The sequence below is a fragment of the Triticum aestivum genome, chromosome 7D, assembly GCF_018294505.1.
Source record: "Triticum aestivum cultivar Chinese Spring chromosome 7D, IWGSC CS RefSeq v2.1, whole genome shotgun sequence".
In the NCBI taxonomy this organism is placed as follows: domain Eukaryota; kingdom Viridiplantae; phylum Streptophyta; class Magnoliopsida; order Poales; family Poaceae; genus Triticum; species Triticum aestivum.
Genome location: NC_057814.1, coordinates 198,912,279 through 198,932,945, shown reverse-complemented (window position 1 = coordinate 198,932,945; position 20,667 = coordinate 198,912,279). Strand labels below are relative to the sequence as shown.

The window sequence follows — 20,667 nt, the reverse complement described above, 5'->3', positions numbered from 1 at the left end:
CGCTTTCTGTACTCTGTGCTTGTCTTCATTTCATCATGATGACCATGCTTGTGTTCTGCTATGTTTACTTTTGAGTACTTATTCTGCTGCAAGTAGTTCTTCTCTAAGGAATTTCCTCACCCGCAAATTCCTCAATGAAGAATTCATAAAAATCGCCTATTCACCCCCCCTCTAGTCGATATAACGCACTTTCACAGGAAGTAGGGTATTACCTCCATTAAGGGGGCCCGAACTGAAGGAAATATGCCCTAGAGGCAATAATAAAGTTATTATTTATTTCCTTATATCATGATAAATGTTTATTATTCATGCTAGAATTGTATTAACCGGAAACATGATACATGTGTGAATACATAGACAAACAGAGTGTCACTAGTATGCCTCTACTTGACTAGCTCGTTGATCAAAGATGGTTATGTTTCCTAGCCATAGATATGAGTTGTCATTTGATTAACGGGATCACATCATTAGGAGAATGATGTGATTGACTTGACCCATTCCGTTAGCTTAGCACTCGATCGTTTAGTATGTTGCTATTGCTTTCTTCATGACTTATACATGTTCCTATGACTATGAGATTATGCAACTCCCGTTTACCGGAGGAACACTTTGTGTGCTACCAAACGTCACAATGTAACTGGGTGATTATAAAGGTGCTCTACAGGTGTCTCCGAAGGTACTTGTTGGGTTGGCATATTTCGAGATTAGGATTTGTCACTCCGATTGTCGGAGAGGTATCTCTGGGCCCTCTCGGTAATGCACATCACTTAAGCCTTGCAAGCATTGCAACTAATGAGTTTGTTGCGAGATGATGTATTATGGAACGAGTAAAGAGACTTGCCGGTAACGAGATTGAACTAGGTATTAAGATACGAACGATCGAATCTCGGGCAAGTAACATACCGATGACAAAGGGAACAACGTATGTTGTTATGCGGTTTGACCGATAAAGATCTTCGTAGAATATGTGGGAGCCAATATGGGCATCCAGGTCCCGCTATTGGTTATTGACCGGAGACGTGTCTCGGTCATGTCTACATAGTTCTCGAACCCGTAGGGTCCGCACGCTTAACGTTACGATGGCAGTTTTATTATGAGTTTATGAGTTTTGATGTACCGAAGGAGTTCGGAGTCCCGGATGAGATCGGCGACATGACGAGGAGTCTCGAAATGGTCGAGACGTAAAGATCGATATATTGGACGACTATATTCGGACATCGGAAAGGTTCCGAGTGATTCAGGTATTTTTCGGAGTACCGGAGAGTTACGGGAATTCGTATTCGGCCTTAATGGGCCATACGGGAAAGGAGAGAAAGGCCTCAAAGGGTGGCCGCACCCCTCCCCATGGACTAGTCCGAATTGGACTAGGGAGGGGGGCACCCCCTTCCTTCCTTCTCCTTCTCCCTTCCCTTCTCCTACTCCAACAAGGAAAGGAGGAGTCCTACTCCCGGTGGGAGTAGGACTCCCCCCTTGGCGCGCCCTCCTCCTAGGCCGGCCGCCTCCCCCCTTGCTCCTTTATATACGGGGGCAGGGGGGCACCCCATAGATACAACAATTGATCTATTGATCTCTTAGCCGTGTGCGGTGCCCCCCTCCACCATATTACACCTCGATAATATCGTAGCGGTGCTTAGGCGAAGCCCTGCGTCGGTAGAACATCATCATCGTCACCACGCCGTCGCGCAGATGAAACTTTCCCTCAACACTCGGCTGGATCGGAGTTCGAGGGACGTCATCGAGCTGAACGTGTGCTGAACTCGGAGGTGCCGTGCGTTCGGTACTTGATCGGTCGGATCGTGAAGACGTACGACTACATCAACCGCGTTGTGTTAACGCTTCTGCTTTCGGTCTACGAGGGTACATGGACACCACTCTCCCCTCTCGTTGCTATGCATCACCATGATCTTGCGTGTGCGTAGAAATTTTTGAAATTACTACGTTCCCCAACAGTGGTATCAGAGCCTGGTTTTATGCGTAGATGTCATATGCACGAGTAGAACACAAGTGAGTTGTGGGCGATACAAGTCATACTGCTTACCAGCATGTCATACTTTGGTTCGCCGGTATTGTTGGATGAAGCGGCCTGGACCGACATTACGCGTACGCTTACGCGAGACTGGTTCTACTGACGTGCTTTGCACATAGGTGGCTGGCGGGTGTCAGTTTCTCCAACTTTAGTTGAACCGAGTGTGGCTACGCCCGGTCCTTGCGAAGGTTAAAACAGCACCAACTTGACAAACTATCGTTGTGGTTTTGATGCGTAGGTAAGAACGGTTCTTGCTAAGCCCGTAGCAGCCACGTAGAACTTGCAACAACAAAGTAGAGGACGTCTAACTTGTTTTTGCAGGGCATGTTGTGATGTGATATGGTCAAAGCATGATGCTAAATTTATTGTATGAGATGACCATGTTTTGTAACCGAGTTATCGGCAACTGGCAGGAGCCATATGGTTGTCGCTTTATTGTATGCAATGCAATCGCCCTGTAATGCTTTACTTTATCACTAAGCGGTAGCGATAGTCGTAGAAGCATAAGATTGGCGAGACGACAACGATGCTACGATGGAGATCAAGGTGTCGCGCCGGTGATGCTGGTGATCATGACGGTGCTTCGGAGATGGAGATCACAAGCACAAGATGATGATGGCCATATCATATCACTTATATTGATTGCATGTGATGTTTATCTTTTATGCATCTTATCTTGCTTTGATTGACGGTAGCATTATAAGATGATCCCGCACTAAATTATCAAAGTATAAGTGTTCTCCCTGAGTATGCACCGTTGCGAAAGTTCTTCGTGCTGAGACACCACGTGATGATCGGGTGTGATAGGCTCTACGTTCAAATACAACGGGTGCAAAACAGTTGCACACGCGGAATACTCAGGTTAAACTTGACGAGCCTAGCATATAACAGATATGGCCTCGGAACACGGAGACCGAAAGGTCGAGCGTGAATCATATAGTAGATATGATCAACATAGTGATATTCACCGTTGAAACTACTCCATCTCACGTGATGATCGGACATGGTTTAGTTGATATGGATCATGTGATCACTTAGAGGATTAGAGGGATGTCTATCTAAGTGGGAGTTCTTAAGTAATATGATTAATTGAACTTGAATTTATCATGAACTTAGTACCTGATAGTATCTTGCTTATCTATGTTAATTGTAGATAGATGGCCCGTGCTGTTGTTCCCTTGAATTTTAATGTGTTCCTTGAGAAAGCAAAGTTGAAAGATGATGGTAGCAATTACACGGACTGGGTCCGTAACTTGAGGATTATCCTCATTGCTGCACAGAAGAATTATGTCCTGGAAGCACCGCTGGGTGCCAGGCCTGCTGCAGGAGCAACACCAGATGTTATGAACGTCTGGCAGAGCAAAGTTGATGACTACTCGATAGTTCAGTGTGCCATGCTTTACGGCTTAGAACCGGGTCTTCAACGACGTTTTGAACATCATGGAGCATATGAGATGTTCCAGGAGTTGAAGTTAATATTTCAAGCAAATGCCCGGATTGAGAGATATGAAGTCTCCAATAATTTCTATAGCTGCAAGATGGAAGAGAATAGTTCTGTCAGTGAGCATATACTCAAAATGTCTGGGTATAATAATCACTTGATTCAACTGGGAGTTAATCTTCCGGATGATAGCGTCATTGACAGAATTCTTCAATCACTGCCACCAAGCTACAAGAGCTTCGTGATGAACTATAACATGCAAGGGATGGATAAGACGATTCCCGAGCTCTTCGCAATGCTAAAGGCTGCGGAGGTAGAAATCAAAAAGGAGCATCAAGTGTTGATGGTCAATAAGACCACTAGTTTCAAGAAAAAGGGCAAAGGGAAGAAGAAGGGGAACTTCAATAAAAACAGCAAGCAAGTTGTTGTTCAGGAGAAGAAACCCAAGTCTAGACCTAAGCCTGAGACTGAGTGCTTCTACTGCAAGCAGACTGGTCACTGGAAGCGGAACTGCCCCAAGTATTTGGCGGATAAGAAGGATGGCAAGGTGAACAAAGGTATATGTGATATACATGTTATTGATGTGTACCTTACTAATGCTCGCAGTAGCACCTGGGTATTTGATACCGGTTCTGTTGCTAATATTTGCAACTCAAAACAGGGGCTACGGATTAAGCGAAGATTGGCTAAGGATGAGGTGACGATGCGCGTGGGAAATGGTTCCAAAGTCGATGTGATCGCGGTCGGCACGCTACCTCTACATCTACCTTCGGGATTAGTTTTAGACCTAAATAATTGTTATTTGGTGCCAGCGTTAAGCATGAACATTATATCTGGATCTTGTTTGATGCGAGACGGTTATTCATTTAAATCAGAGAATAATGGTTGTTCTATTTATATGAGTAATATCTTTTATGGTCATGCACCCTTGAAGAGTGGTCTATTTTTGTTGAATCTCGATAGTAGTGATACACATATTCATAATATTGAAGCCAAAAGATGCAGAGTTGATAATGATAGTGCAACTTATTTGTGGCACTGCCGTTTAGGTCATATCGGTGTAAAGCGCATGAAGAAACTCCATACTGATGGACTTTTGGAACCACTTGATTATGAATCACTTGGTACTTGCGAACCGTGCCTCATGGGCAAGATGACTAAAATACCGTTCTCCGGAACTATGGAGAGAGCAACAGATTTGTTAGAAATCATACATACAGATGTATGTGGTCTGATGAATATTGAGGCTCGTGGAGGATATCGTTATTTTCTCACCTTCACAGATGATTTGAGCAGATATGGGTATATCTACTTAATGAAACATAAGTCTGAAACATTTGAAAAGTTCAAAGAATTTCAGAGTGAAGTTGAAAATCATTGTAACAAGAAAATAAAATTTCTACAATCTGATCGTGGAGGAGGATATTTGAGTTATGAGTTTGGTCTTCATTTGAAACAATGCGGAATAGTTTCGCAACTCACGCCACCCGGAACACCACAACGTAATGGTGTGTCCGAACGTCGTAATCGTACTTTACTAGATATGGTGCGATCTATGATGTCTCTTACTGATTTACCGCTATCGTTTTGGGGTTATGCTTTAGAGACGGCTGCATTCACGTTAAATAGGGCACCATCAAAATCCGTTGAGACGACGCCTTATGAACTGTGGTTTGGCAAGAAACCAAAGTTGTCGTTTCTTAAAGTTTGGGGCTGCGATGCTTATGTGAAAAAACTTCAACCTGATAAGCACGAACCCAAATCAGAGAAATGTGTCTTCATAGGATACCCAAAGGAAACTGTTGGGTACACCTTCTATCACAGATCCGAAGGAAAAACTTTTGTTGCTAAATTTGGAATTTTTCAGGAGAAGGAGTTTCTCTCGAAAGAAGTGAGTGGGAGGAAAGTAGAACTTGATGAGGTAACTGTACCTGCTCCCTTATTGGAAAGTAGTTCATCACAGAAACCGGTTTCTGCGACGCCTACACCAATTAGTGAGGAAGTTAATGATGATGATCATGAAACTTCAGATCAAGTTATTACTGAACCTCGTAGGTCAACCAGAGTAAGATCTGCACCTGAGTGGTACGGCAATCCTGTTCTGGAGGTTATGTTACTAGACCATGACGAACCTACAAACTATGAAGAAGCGATGGTGAGCCCAGATTCCGCAAAATGGCTTGAGGCCATGAAATCCGAGATGGGATCCATGTATGAGAACAAAGTATGGACTTTGGTTGACTTGCCCGATGATCAGCAAGCCATTGAAAATAAATGGATCTTCAAGAAGAAGACTGACGCTGACGGTAATGTTACTGTCTATAAAGCTCGACTTGTTGCAAAAGGTTTTCGACAAGTTCAAGGGATTGACTACGATGAGACCTTCTCACCCGTAGCGATGCTTAAGTCTGTCTGAATCATGTTAGCAATTGCCGCATTTTATGATTATGAAATTTGGCAAATGGATGTCAAAACTGCATTCCTGGATGGATTTCTGGAAGAAGAATTGTATATGATGCAACGAGAAGGTTTTGTCGATCCAAAGGGAGCTAACAAAGTGTGCATGATCCAGCGATCCATTTATGGACTGGTGCAAGCCTCTCGGAGTTGGAATAAACGCTTTGATAGAGTGATCAAAGCATTTGGTTTTGTACAGACTTTTGGAGAAGCCTGTATTTACAAGAAAGTGAGTGGGAGCTCTGTAGCATTTCTGATATTATATGTGGATGACATATTGCTGATTGGAAATGATATAGAATTTCTGGATAGCATAAAGGGATACTTGAATAAGAGTTTTTCAATGAAAGACCTCGGTGAAGCTGCGTATATATAGGGCATCAAGATCTATAGAGATATATCAAGACGCTTAATTGGACTTTCACAAAGCACATACCTTGACAAAGTTTTGAAGAAGTTCAAAATGGATCAAGCAAAGAAAGGGTTCTTGCCTGTGTTACAAGGTGTGAAGTTGAGTAAGACTCAATGCCCGGCCACTGCAGAAGATAGAGAGAAGATGAAAGATGTCCCCTATGCTTCAGCCATAGGCTCTATCATGTATGCAATGCTGTGTACCAGACCTGATGTATGCCTTGCTATAAGTCTAGCAGGAAGGTACCAAAGTAATCCAGGAGTGGATCACTAGACAGCGGGCAAGAACATCCTGAAATACCTGAAAAGGACCAAGGATATGTTTCTCGTATATGGAGGTGACAAAGAGCTCATCGTAAATGGTTACGTTGATGCAAGCTTTAACACTGATCCGGACAATTCTAAATCGCAAACCGGATCCATGTTTACATTGAACGGTGGAGCTGTCAGTTGGTGCAGTTCTGAACAAAGCGTCATGGCGGGATCTACATGTGAAGCGGAGTACATAGCTGCTTCGGAAGCAGCAAATGAAGGAGTCTGGATGAAGGAGTTCATATCCGATCTAGGTGTCATATCTAGTGCATCGGGTCCAATGAAAATCTTTTGTGACAATACTGGTGCAATTGCCTTGGCAAAGGAATCCAGATTTCACAAGAGAACCAAGCACATCAAGAGACGCTTCAATTCCATCCGGGATTTAGTCCAGGTGGGAGACATAGAAATTTAGAAGATACATACGGATCTGAATGTTGCAGACCCGTTGACTAAGCCTCTTCCACGAGCAAAACATGATCAGCACCAAGGCTCCATGGGTGTAAGAATCATTACTGTGTAATCTAGATTATTGACTCTAGTGCAAGTGGGAGACTGAAGGAAATATGCCCTAGAGGCAATAATAAAGTTATTATTTATTTCCTTATATCATGATAAATGTTTATTATTCATGCTAGAATTGTATTAACCGGAAACATGATACATGTGTGAATACATAGACAAACAGAGTGTCACTAGTATGCCTCTACTTGACTAGCTCGTTGATCAAAGATGGTTATGTTTCCTAGCCATAGACATGAGTTGTCAGTTGATTAACGGGATCACATCATTAGGAGAATGATGTGATTGACTTGACCCATTCCGTTAGCTTAGCACTCGATCGTTTAGTATGTTGCTATTGCTTTCTTCATGACTTATACATGTTCCTATGACTATGAGATTATGCAACTCCCGTTTACCGGAGGAACACTTTGTGTGCTACCAAACGTCACAACGTAACTGGGTGATTATAAAGGTGCTCTACAGGTGTCTCCGAAGGTACTTGTTGGGTTGGCGTATTTCGAGATTAGGATTTGTCACTCCGATTGTCGGAGAGGTATCTCTGGGCCCTCTCGGTAATGCACATCACTTAAGCCTTGCAAGCATTGCAACTAATGAGTTTGTTGCGAGATGATGTATTACGGAACGAGTAAAGAGACTTGCCGGTAACGAGATTGAACTAGGTATTAAGATACGAACGATCGAATCTCGGGCAAGTAACATACCGATGACAAAGGGAACAACGTATGTTGTTATGCGGTTTGACCGATAAAGATCTTCGTAGAATATGTGGGAGCCAATATGGGCATCCAGGTCCCGCTATTGGTTATTGACCGGAGACGTGTCTCGGTCATGTCTACATAGTTCTCGAACCCGTAGGGTCCGCACGCTTAACGTTACGATGACGGTTTTATTATGAGTTTATGAGTTTTGATGTACCGAAGGAGTTCGGAGTCCCGGATGAGATCGGGGACATGACGAAGAGTCTCGAAATGGTCGAGACGTAAAGATCGATATATTGGACGACTATATTCGGACATCGGAAAGGTTTCGAGTGATTCGGGTATTTTTCGGAGTACCGGAGAGTTACGGGAATTCGTATTGGGCCTTAATGGGCCATACGGGAAAGGAGAGAAAGGCCTCAAAGGGTGGCCGCACCCCCCCCATGGACTAGTCCGAATTGGACTAGGGAGGGGGGCGCCCCCTTCTTTCCTTCTCCTTCTCCCTTCCCTTCTCCTACTCCAACAAGGAAAGGAGGAGTCCTACTCCCGGTGGGAGTAGGACTCCCCCCTTGGCGCGCCCTCCTCCTAGGCCGGCCGCCTCCCCCCTTGCTCCTTTATATACGGGGGCAGGGGGGCACCCCATAGATACAACAATTGATCTATTGATCTCTTAGCCGTGTGCGGTGCCGCCCTCCACCATATTACACCTCGATAATATCGTAGCGGTGCTTAGGCGAAGCCCTGCGTCGGTAGAACATCATCATCGTCACCACGCCGTCGTGCAGACGAAACTCTCCCTCAACACTCGGCTGGATCGGAGTTCGAGGGACGTCATCGAGCTGAACGTGTGCTGAACTCGGAGGTGCCGTGCATTCGGTACTTGATCGGTCAGATCGTGAAGACGTACGACTACATCAACCGCGTTGTGTTAACGCTTCTGCTTTCGGTCTACGAGGGTACGTGGACAACACTCTCCCCTCTCATTGCTATGCATCACCATGATCTTGCGTGCGCGTAGAAATTTTTGAAATTACTACGTTCCCCAACACGAACCTGGGTAAACATCGTGTCCCCCGTCTCCTATTACCTTCGATCCTCAGACGCACAGTTCGGGACCCCCTACCCGAGATCAGCCGGTTTTGACACCGACAGGCGGTTCATAAGATTGATTGGAAACACAACTTTGAGGTGGTTTACTACCTAAAGGATGTTATCCTACTTTCTTTGATAGGAATAGATACTTTGGAGTGATTCTTTGCCGCACTTTGAGGGATTGTTATGTGATTCAATTATGTTAATGATGTTGAGAGATTGCACTAGTGAAAATATGAACTCTAGGCCTTATTTCTAAGCATTGAGACAATGTTTTGCTCGCTTTTCCTACTTGCTATACCTTGCTGTTTTTAGTTGTTCAGATTATAAGAACATGTCTCTATCATCTATGTTACGCTTCTATTATCATTTCTTCACTGAACTAGTGCATCTATATAATTGACAACTATATTGGGTGTGTTGGGTACACAAGAGATTTCTTGTATTTGATTGCATGGTTGTTTGAAAGAGGCCATCTTCGTCATGCACCTCCCACGGATTGATAAACCTTAGGTCATCCACTTCACAAAAATGTGCTACTGCCCTATAAAACTATGCGCTTGAAGACCCAACAGAGTCTATTAGAATAAAGTTGCGTGACAGACATCACCGGCACCAGGCACTGATGCGTTTCAAACGTATTTATAATTTTTATTGTTCCATATGCTATTATATTATCACATATATATATATTTATAGCAATTTATATTATTTTCATGGACCAACCTATTATTTTAGTGCCCAGTGTCAGTTATTGTTTTCCGCTTTTTTTGGTTTTGCAGGAAATCAATATCTATGGAGGTCAAAATACGTTGCAGATTTAACATGATATTTTGGGCAAACGGAAACACAAGAAGCTTCGGGAGAGATTGAGACGAGTCACGAGGGACCCACAAGGATAGGTGGCGGGGCCAGGAGGTAACCACGCCCCTTGTCCATGTGGGGCCCACAAGCACCACCTTAGTCCAATCCCACCGCCTTAAATTCATATAAATACCGAAACCATCTGTCGTCGTAAGCCCTTGTTCTGAAGAGATCCTATCTGGAGCCCTCTGGAGCCCTATTCTGGAGCCTTGCCAGAGGAGAAGCCATTGTCAGAGCCATCTTCATCAACCTTGCTGCCTCCATGACCATGTGTAAGTAGTTCCTTTAGGAAGAGACAACCATTACGTTGGGTTTTCATGTCATTAATTCCTTAAGAGCGGCATGCAAGTCATATTTAATACGTCAACCAATGAAAATAGCATCATGTAAAATGAAAATCAATGATCGCGGGGAATGAGGAGCTCCTTCCGTGCATGGTGACTTACATATTTGGAATACTAAATTTTTATTTAACACCCTATGCACCTGGATGGAGGTAGTACTCGCTTTTTGTTTTGAGTCAACTAGCTATAGTACTAGGCTCTTGCATGCATGCGACCTTAAAAAGGTGGACTCGACTGGGTGGCCAAACGGCCCTTTAAGCTCGGACGGAGGTAGTAGTGTCTGGATTATGCAATGACATTGATCGAAAGAGCATTTTCTTGAGTTTCGGTTTCTCATTGATTATATTGTTATTTACCTTCACATTTTCTTCAAGGATCTTTGGATTGCTGAAGGTGTATTTCAATGAAGTCCCCAACAAGAATTCTACATAGTATTTTATTCAAACAAAGCACTTTCCAAAAAAAATCTTCACAATTTGGTCCCAGGCAGGGGGCGATGGCCCCCTACCTCCACACAGCTTTGTCAATGACGGTTAACTTGTTTATTGCGATAGGTTTAAATGCTCGGGAGTGGTAAGCCTATGCATGTGTTGCATATCACATTGAAGGCCTTGATTAAGGATTAACCCTGGTGCAAGCAAGTGATATTCTGACGATGAACACAACATCTTTTGCAGGTTGTTTTGCTAAATGATTGAAGCGCGGGTCCAATATGCCCTTGAGTAAATCATCATCTTGTGATTAAGAAATTGTTGGCAAAGAGGTTAGAAACTCAGGGGGATGCTTCCCCATCATGACTTCCAATGCAACAACAATGAACCTGTAAGCATTACACATCTCTGTTACCCTCATTGTGTGTGCAAATTCTGCAAGGAAACAACTAGAATTGTGACTATGCTAGAGTGGTCTTGCGGGCCAAAATCAATCTATTGGATTATTATGCTGATTGGGTCGATATGACGACTCTGCTAGAGTTGCTCTATCTTTGGTGAGAACAGAGAAATTTCGAAAAACCACTTAATGAGAAGAAATTTGTTGTGTTTTGACGTAGAGCTCTTGAATGCCTAAACCACCTTGATTTTCTGGGAGTGCATACAATTCCCCATCATTCTAGCCTAAACATTTTTGCATGTGGTTATCACATTGCGTAAACAGCATTCTGTTGTTTTTGGTAGCTGTCAAATATATCCAGGCTAGTTTGACCGTCCGTCGACGGGCCTATTCTTAGAACATCCTCCACAAAAAGCAAGTGGCCGGCTAAAGAATATGAGGCTTAAGTTGCTCGACCTCTCGAAACGAACACGCACTTAAGCTTCCACAGCCCCCCCTGCTGCCAGCAAAAATGCAGCTCATTCCGTCGAGCCATCTCCTCTAGCTCGCCTCACCTCTTCTCCCTTGTGCTGCTTGAACCGGCCGGCCGGCATGTCGCGGCTCTCGATGGCGACGCTGCTCCTAGTCTCCCTTTTGCTGGCGACGGCCCCGCGCCTCGCCGTCGTCGAGGCGGTCGTCGTCGAAGGCCTGACGGTGGGGTTCTACAACAGGACGTGCCCGGAGGCCGAGCAGGTGGTCCGCGACGTGGTGACGAACGACTACGGCATGGACCACACCATCGCCCCGGGCCTCATCCGCATCTTCTTCCACGACTGCTTCATCACGGTATGCATGCATGATCGGTGATCACCACGCCCACGAGCCATGCCAGCCAATGCAGAATGTTTCTTAATTATCACGGCCGGTGTGCTTTGGTGTAGGGGTGCGACGCGTCCATCCTGCTGGACGAGTCTCCGTCGGGCGACGTCCCGGAGAAGGAGTCGTCGGCGAACGGGTTCACCCTGCACGGCCTGCAGACGATCGACGTGGCCAAGGCGAGCCTCGAGGCCATGTGCCCGCGCACGGTGTCGTGCTCCGACATCCTGTCGTTCGCGGCGCGCGATGCGGCGGTGGCGGCGGGGCTGCCGAGCTACGAGGTGCCCGCCGGGCGGCGCGACGGCACGCACTCCCGGATGGACGACCTGCCGGGCAACTTCCCGGTGCCGGGGCACACGGTGCCGCGGCTGACGGAGCTGTTCGCGAGCCGGGGCCTGTCGCAGCAGGACCTGGTGACGCTCTCCGGCGCGCACTCCATCGGGGGCGCGCACTGCTTCATGTTCTCCAACCGCATCTACGGCTTCTCCAAGACGGCGGACATCGACCCGTCGCTGGACCCGGCGTTCGCGCAGCGGCTGCGGAAGATTTGCCCGCGGCCCAAGCCGGACGACATCCCGCAGCAGGCGCCCAAGGTGAACTTCGACGAGCGCACCGGGGAGAAGCTGGACAACGCCTACTACCAGGAGCTGCTGGCGCGGCGGAGCCTGCTGACCTCGGACAACACGCTGGCGCTGGACCCGCAGACGAGGCCGCTGGTGGAGCAGTACGCCAAGGACGACGCGCTGTTCCAGCAGAGGTTCGGGGAGGCGATGCAGAAGGTGAGCAAGCTGGACGTGATCGTCAAGAAGAACAAGGGGCAGATCAGGCGGGACTGCCGGATGGTGAACAAGGCCAGGGGGGTCCGCTGGATGCCCATCCACTTTCTCAAGCCCCCCAAGCACCCCATGCTCCAGATGATCAACTGGTTCATCCGTGGCTTCCAGCAGGACTAACTTGCCTTTGCCATCCATATCCATCTCCTCTCCTCTCCTACTCCTACTCCTAGACGGACCAGCCTGCTGCTCCACCTCTATATATACCCACTCCAGCGCAGCTGACAAGTTTAAGTTTCACTGGTGCATTTGATTTGCATTGCTCGCCATTTTATTATTATTACCGTCTTCGGTCTAATGATGAATATGGCTTGAGCCAATCATGTACTCATATATGTCGTGCTTGTGCCGTTTGCACGTTTACTTATCAGCTTGGAATAAGATGTACGTTCACCCAAACCGAATAAACCATCCCTTTGGTACTGATAACAAATATTGCGTGACTTGTTATTCAACTAGTACTTCTACCGTTTTATCCATACTACAATGCTATTATCAATGACCCTTGATCTTATATCATTATGCATGTACTGCATGATTTGCTATTTTCGTACCATCTGTTCTCACGCAGCAGCATAGGCATAACACAATACACCAATGTACATAACACATAATGATGCACAATATATAAGCCCCGCTAAGTTCCTATCCATGCGTACGTGACTACTTTGCTAGGATTAGAAGCAGCAATTCAGGAACCACCGAGTGAACTAGCACCGCATTCTCCATTTCAATTTCCAGCGGAGCAGGGAAAACAGAGGCTTCACACGGCAATGAGGAGGTTTGCCTATATATCTAGGAGTAGAGTGACAAGTCCACACCCAGTTCATCAATGACTCTCTCAAGCTTGGACAGCATATCTAGGAAAGGCAAAGCACAAAATCAATACAACACAGGGCGGTGAAGCGAGGATTCTATGCAGTGGTAATACAATTCATCGCATGGGTTTCCAAATGAGGATTCTATGTAGTGGTGATGAAAATTCTGAGAAAAATGATTTTATGTTTTCCCTTTTGTTTATCTTAATACTTTACTAGTACTGCAAGAAGAGGGGTAGAAAGCGTACCATGGAATGACTCATCAGCCATATATGTCTGCAAAAGTAAAACAATAAACATAAGATAACTGTATGTTGGATTAAGAGGGAAAAACTAGCGGAGCAACTTGGAGATTCTCGATGAGAACAAAATACCTTTATCCTTGCCATAATATCACTTGTTGATTTACTAGTATCAATTTCTTTTGTTGACTTGCTAGTATCAGTTTCTTTATCAGCAGTATTTTCATTACTGGCAACTGCCATTGAAGGAAATACTGTATACTTGTCAGAAAAAATGGAAACGTCAAGACACATAAGCGGCAAATGAAGCTGAAATTTTTTGTACCATCATGACAAGTATCTTGTGTGAACACCTGCAAAAGTTACAAATATAAAGAACATTACTTAAGTAGATTTTTTTTGCAGTATTTAAAAAGACGAGACTAGAGGGGCCAGAATCGCTTGGCTTATTGTTATAGGATGGTCAAAAGAACATAAAATTTGCAGTATTTAGCATACATTACCTCTTGAGGACGGTCAGTTCCACTCAGTTGATGCCGGTCCTCCGCATCTGATCCGGCATGCACTACCTCTTGAGGATGGTCAGTTTGATGCAGGTCCTCCGCATCTGATCCGCCATACATTACCTCTTGAGGATGGTCAGTTTCAGCCAGTTGATGCAGGTCCACTGCATCTGATCCGTACATGCACAATGCTTTCATGCATAAACCAAGAAAAATCAAAAATAAATAAAATGTGCTTTAAGTATAACCTAATCAAACAGGAATTCACTAACCATGTTCAGTCTCAGTTGACAAATTTGTCAGCATTTCAGTGAAACTAAGAGGGAAACCAGAGTTGATATTGTCAATGTTGGAAGTAAAGAGAGGTTCAGAAACAGACAGGTCTGGTTCCTCATGGTAGCATAATGCTGGTGCCTCTGTCCTGTGATCTGAAGCTGGCTCCTCGAAGCTTGAAGCATCATCAGGCCCATGCATTACAGCATAATGTTATCACAGAGACTATGTCGTGCAGCATATAAACCCAAAACAGCTCTAGTGTTTCACCTGTGGGGAAGTTCATTGGAAGCAATATATTCTGATCGTGATGATGAATCTTCACATATGTAGTCGCATCCAGATGATGTGATATCCATGGTGTCACCTAAGCATTCCTTTTAACCAACAACAGAAATTAATTTAGTGCTTGCCAAAGCTCACAAAGCAAAAGCGAAACTAGTGAAGATCTTCCTTTCTCTGTATACTAAAATATATTCTATAACTAGCATGAATGGCCAATTTCACAACTGCAGTAGTGGCGTTGCACCCCTGCAATTTAAGTTGTGCAGAAATGCTAAGTGATAACTATCACCACTGCAATTTCTTATTTTCATAAAAAGTAATCTGGGCGCAGGAGCAAATGTAGTGAAGTTAAACTGAGCTGGAGTGCCAAAAGCACCTACATGGTTCCATCCAGCACTGTAACAATATGTAGCCATGTGCGCATATTACATTAGGGATGTACATTCAACATTAGTGAAGAATGGATACACCCATCAAATATTGGTTGTACATAACTCAGAAAAGGTAGCACAAATTCGGTAAATACTAAGGAATTTTTCAAAAGATTGCTTGTCCGCACATAATTATATGTACTGTTGATCAACAACTGCCTGCTGTCCTTTGCATAAGACTAGCTTTATTTGGTAGTTGGCATAAAAAAATTGATATGATCAAGAGGTTTCATTACGCGCATAAGAAAACCTATGTTCCCCAGATTGATATTACATTTTTATTTCTCAGTACAAGCTCACACAAAGAATAAGCAACTACACTTAAAAGATGTCATAATGATATCTCCAACTTTCCATTCTGAATACAAGTATACAGCATGTGTAATACTGTATTACAATTTACAAGTGACCATGGAAAGAGCCGGTAAGAAAAGATGGCATAAGAAGTCCCAAGACTCCACATAACGTCATAGCCTCACATGGTTAGGATATCAGAAAGACAGGAAATTCCACCTTCACGCAATTTAAGAACGACTCCATATCACCGAGCTGTGGAAAACGTAGAGCAAACTTCTGTATCTGCAGCGAGAGTAACTGATGTGATCATGACTGTACACATATTTTTGTTATTAAGAATGTGAAAATGCCATGTGCATAAACATCATATGAACACAACCTCCATCTGTTCTGAATACTTTCAAATTTGTAGGTAAGTCAGTGAAGTCACCAAGTCAGTGCAGTACAGCACTCAACTAAGCAAGTCAGCAGAATCACATTTGAGTTATACAAGACTTGCCTGCTTGGATTTATCACAAAAGCTCACAAAGACCACCCTGCTCCCACTTCCTGGGCATTGTCCCCCACATGTGAGCTGAGGCCATGAGAAGTTGAGGATAGACACAAAGTGCTCCTCCTGTGCCACAAGCAAAGGCGACAATGCTAACTAGTTAACTTCTGTAGAATAATAAACATAACAATAAACGTGCAATTTAGAAGAAATTGTTGAAGAACTAGGATCCCCACCCTAGCTACAAAACAAAAGCATTTTCACAAAACTTTGCAGGTTCTCAAGGTTATCCCACATATACACGTGGGACTTCTTTTCAGAATTATTTACAACACCCACTGAGATAAAAAGAACATCAAGTTAATTTTCTCTGCCTAAAGGCCATGAAAGCATGGCATACCCTGAAGCATATGCATATTATAATTATTACAGTAAATACCTAAAGACCAAATGCCCGAAAAATTGGTACAAAATGATGGTATGGCAGGACTCAATATAGAAATCTGACCAAAGAACAAATGTGTTTATGCAGAACAATTCAAATGATCCACAAACTTACTATAAATAACAACATTATGAACACACAGAAACATCAATATCCCTGACGCCTCACCTCATGTCTGAACACTAATACAGCATTCACCATTTCTTTGCAGATTAGAGAGGTACAGTGCGTGCATGGGGAAAAAATAAATATAAAAAAAATACTAGGATGATAACGAGCCTTGTTTTTACACTTGTTGATTGCATGAAAACATGAATGGATTCCACCTACACAGTGGAGTACAATACACAAATATCAGGGCATCAGGTCCTCTTTCAAAATCCACACCATCACAATCCACGATCACTTCAACGAAACGAAATCAGAGTGCGTGTAGTATCATATCCCAGCACATCCTCACAAGTTCATGAAGCAAATGAATTCAGAGCACATGTAACACGACTCGTCAAAACTACAACCAATCCGTCCAATCCCCAAGTTCCTTCACAAACAAGCGAGCACAACTAATCGCGTTCACCAAACACATAACACCAAGCAGCCACGCAGATAAGAAGAGGGGAAGGGAAGGGAAGGGAGACGGTACGGACGAAGACGACGCCGACGACGGAGACGGTGAGGACTGGGGCCGCGGAGGGGTGGCTGGAGCGGGAGACGCGAAGAGCGGCAGGGGTGGCGGCGGGGAGCCAGGCGCCGGGACGGCAATCCGTGGCGCTGGTGACGTAACGGACGCCGGGCGGCGGCGGCGGCGGCGGCGTCGAGGTGTCGCGCAGGGGGGAAGCGAAGTAGCGGGCGAACTCCACCTCCCATTCCTGCCTCCGCCCCTGGCCCTCCGCGGCGTCAGAGCGCGAGGTGAGCCGCGCCCAGCCGTCGTCGCCGGCGCCCACCGCCACCATGGCGCGACGCCGATGCCGAGGTAGTATTTCCGTATCTGCCGCTTTGCTTTGGGGTTTTTGTAGCGCCTTTCGGTGTGCAATGGTGTGAGTGGATGTAGCAGCTGCTATGCCTCGTAACGGCTAGCTCATGAAAGAAAGAGAAAAGTAAAGGGAACGGCTATGGAAGAATTGCCTGAATTCAGAATTTGGTTCAGTGAGTTTTGATTCGCCGTTGATTTGTGATCCAACGGACAGATAACATTCATGTATTATTGAAATCGACTAACCCCAATTCAATTTCAGTTGATTTTTCTTAAAATAGTCCAACTCAGCCTAGCCATACAAACATGATAGAAGTCCACCCATCAAAACACTACTTGGGTTTTGATCCTAAAAGAAAAGACACTACTTGGGTTGGACAAAAACACATGCTCGTTAACCCGATAGCAACAATAGAAAGGCTACCTTCTGTCGAGGTACAACAATCTATGGGACCGACAACGACCCCTTTGCGGTTCGACTATGGATCGACGAACATAAAGAGCAAAATGAACAATCAACACAAGGGATTTACCTAGGTTCGAGTCACCGTGAGGTGTAAGACCATACTCCTATTTTGGTGGATTGATTGTGTATGAGCTAAGTTACAGAGGAGCGTATCCAGTTGGATATGAGTGATCATGAGTTATTGTTGTTGACATCACCCTTGAGATGAATAAGTTGGGAGGCAAAATTATGTGTGTGTTTGGTTTGTGCCCAAGGTTGCCCCACCAAAGCATCGGCTAGCCAAAATTTTGGTTGAGGTTTCGGTTGCCCATGATTTGGCTAACATTGGCAAGAAAAATGAACTAGAGTTGGCTAGAGTTCATTGCATGCCAAAAAATTGGCAACCATCCAAACAAAGACCAATCTTTGGCTCATGACCAAAATTTTGGTAAGGTGCACTTTGGCCACAATCCAAACACACCCTATAAGCCCCTATCTTTCTATGTGTCTGGCTGAAACTTTTTGCTCCATATATATGTTGTGAGTGTTAGCAATCATAGACAACTAAATGATGGTTGAGTATGTGAACTTGCGAAAAAAGCTCCGACATGAGAACCTTCCTGAAAATATGATGAATCGTAATTGCATTGTTGACTTAGAACATAGTTTGTTAGTTTTCAATAAAGTTTATGCCATATACTTCGTTGTTGTGATGAATACTTGCTCATGAGAAGTTTTATGATAGTAAACGTTGTTGCTATAATAATGATCATGATGCTACTATGTTCGTATTTTGTTTTTATGGACACCTCTCTCTCTCTCTCTCTCTCTCTCTCTCTCTCCAAACGTGTGGTCATGATTTTTGATATCGGCTTTCTCTTGAGGGCAAAGAAGGTCTAAGCTTGGGGGAGTTGATACATCCATTTTGCATCATGTTTTCCTACTGTTACTTATAGTGTTTTTAATCAATATAATACTTTGTGGAGTAATTCTAATGTCTTTTCTCCCATAATATGCAAGGTTTAAACGAACAGGGAGATTGCCGGCAGCTAGAATTCAGAACCTTAAAAAGCTATGTCAGAGATACATATTCTACACATCTCCAAATGAGCTGAAATTTTACGGAGATTTACCTTGGAATAAATAAAAAATACTGGTGGAAAGAAGTACCAGAGGGGTCCACCCAGGTGCCCACAAGGCACCAGGGCGTGCCTCCCCCCAGGAGCGCCCTGGTGGCTTGTGGGGCCACTGGCCAGCCTTCGGTGCCCATCTTCTGGTATATAAGCACATTTGCCCTAGAAAAAAAATAAGGAGAGGACTTCCGAGACGGAGCACCGTTGTCTCGAGGCGGAACTTGGGCAGGAGCACTTTTGCTCTCCAGCGGAGCGATTCCGCTGGGGATACTTCCCTCCGGGAGGGGGAAATCAAAGCCATCATCATCACCAACAACCCTCTCACTGTGGGAGGATCAATCTTCATCAACATCTTCACCAGCACCATCTCATCTCAAACTCTAGTTCATCTCTTGTATTCAATCTTTGTATCAAAACCTTATATTGGTACCTGTGGGTTGCTAGTAGTGTTGACTACATCTTGTAGTTGATGCTAGTTGGTTTATTTGGTGGAAGATCATATGTTCAGATCTATTATGTTATTCAATACCCCTCTGATCTTGAGCATGAATATGTTGTGTGAGTAGTTACTTTTGTTCTCGAGGACATGGGAGAAGTCTTGTCATAAGTAATCATGTGAATTTGGTATTCGTTTGATATTTTTGATGATATGTATGTCGTTGATTCCCTTAGTGGTGTTATGTGAACGTCGACCACATGACACTTCACCATCTTTAGGCCTAAGGGAATGCATTGCGGAGTAGTAATTAGATGATGGGTTGCTAGAGTGACAGAAGCTTAAACCCTTGTTCATGCGCTATTCCGTAAGGGACTGATTTGGATCCATATGTTTAATGTTGCGGTTAGATTTATCTCAATTCTTCTTTCGTAGTTGCGGATGCTAGCGAGAGGGGTTAATTATAAGTGGGAAGCTTGTTCAAGTAAGAACAACACCCAAGCACCGATCCACCCACATATCAAATTATCAAAGTAGCGAACGCAAATCAAACAAACATGATGAAAGTGACTAGATGAAATTCCCGTGTGTCCTCAAGAACGCTTAGTTTATTATAAGAGATCGTTCCGGCCTATCCTTTGCTACAAAAAGGATTGGGCTACCTTGCTGCACCTTTGTTACCGTTACTATTATTTGCTCGTTACAAATTACCTTGCTATCAAACTATCTATTGCCGATAATTCCAGTACTTGTAGATAATACCTTGCTGAAAACCGCTTGCCATTTCCTTCTGCTCCTCGTTGGGTTCGACACTCTTACTTATTGAAAGGACTACAATAGATCCCCTATACTTGTGGGTCATCACTTGCCGGACTCTACATTGCAATCGACCTTGGTATCAGAAAGTTGATCATCAGAGGCGACTCGCAGTTGGTGGTGAAGCAAGTGAACAACAACTACCAAAGCCCGTTGATGGAGGCATATGTGGATGAAGTGAGGAAATTGGAAGCACACTTTGAGGATCTGCAGGCCGAGCATGTTCCTCGTGCCGAGAACAACATTGTCGATGACGTGTCGAAGCGTGCCGCCAAGAAATTACCTATGGAACTAGGTACCTTTGTGATCCTTCTGATCAGCCTTCAGTTGTACCATCGATGAGGCCAGACAAGAGGAGAAAGTTGAATTCTGGCGAGAAGTTTCTGGTAGA

The 20,667-nt window shown here is 44.5% G+C and overlaps 2 protein-coding genes across 4 annotated transcripts; one reads left to right on the top strand and one right to left on the bottom strand.

Annotated features, from left to right (window-relative positions):
• Positions 1 to 11,487: 11,487 nt before the first annotated feature.
• LOC123169940 (peroxidase 5) lies at positions 11,488 to 12,950 on the top strand. The gene is made up of 2 exons (XM_044587788.1): positions 11,488 to 11,826; positions 11,922 to 12,950. The coding sequence occupies exons 1-2, from the start codon at positions 11,593 to 11,595 to the stop codon at positions 12,807 to 12,809; spliced, it is 1,122 nt and encodes a 373-aa protein (XP_044443723.1). The 5' UTR covers positions 11,488 to 11,592; the 3' UTR covers positions 12,810 to 12,950.
• A 154-nt stretch (positions 12,951 to 13,104) lies between these two features.
• Positions 13,105 to 17,519, bottom strand: LOC123169939 (protein POOR HOMOLOGOUS SYNAPSIS 1). Of its 3 annotated transcripts, none has more exons than XM_044587785.1 (10): positions 17,121 to 17,519; positions 16,038 to 16,154; positions 15,755 to 15,820; positions 14,796 to 14,902; positions 14,525 to 14,700; positions 14,253 to 14,443; positions 14,075 to 14,102; positions 13,882 to 14,003; positions 13,756 to 13,783; positions 13,105 to 13,549 (listed from the first exon to the last, which is right to left on the bottom strand). In XM_044587785.1, exons 1-10 carry the CDS (start codon positions 17,424 to 17,426, stop codon positions 13,485 to 13,487), a joined length of 1,206 nt encoding a protein of 401 aa, XP_044443720.1. In that variant the 5' UTR covers positions 17,427 to 17,519; the 3' UTR covers positions 13,105 to 13,484. The 3 variants fall into 3 exon arrangements, with proteins under 3 accessions (XP_044443720.1, XP_044443721.1, XP_044443722.1); XM_044587786.1 differs by having other exon boundaries at positions 13,882 to 13,985; XM_044587787.1 differs by having other exon boundaries at positions 14,253 to 14,422.
• Positions 17,520 to 20,667: the final 3,148 nt, after the last annotated feature.

Coding starts and splice junctions, on each gene's coding strand:
- LOC123169940 (XM_044587788.1), top strand. CDS start 11,593: ATGTCGCGGCTCTCGATGGCGACGCTGCTCCTAGTCTCCCTTTTGCTG. Junction 11,827..11,921: donor TCCACGACTGCTTCATCACG/GTATGCATGCAT, acceptor GCTTTGGTGTAG/GGGTGCGACGCGTCCATCCT.
- LOC123169939 (XM_044587785.1), bottom strand. CDS start 17,426: ATGGTGGCGGTGGGCGCCGGCGACGACGGCTGGGCGCGGCTCACCTCG. Junction 16,155..17,120: donor CCGTCGTCGGCGTCGTCTTC/GTCCGTACCGTC, acceptor CTTGTGGCACAG/GAGGAGCACTTTGTGTCTAT. Junction 14,004..14,074: donor ACAAGATACTTGTCATGATG/GTACAAAAAATT, acceptor ACAAGTATACAG/TATTTCCTTCAATGGCAGTT.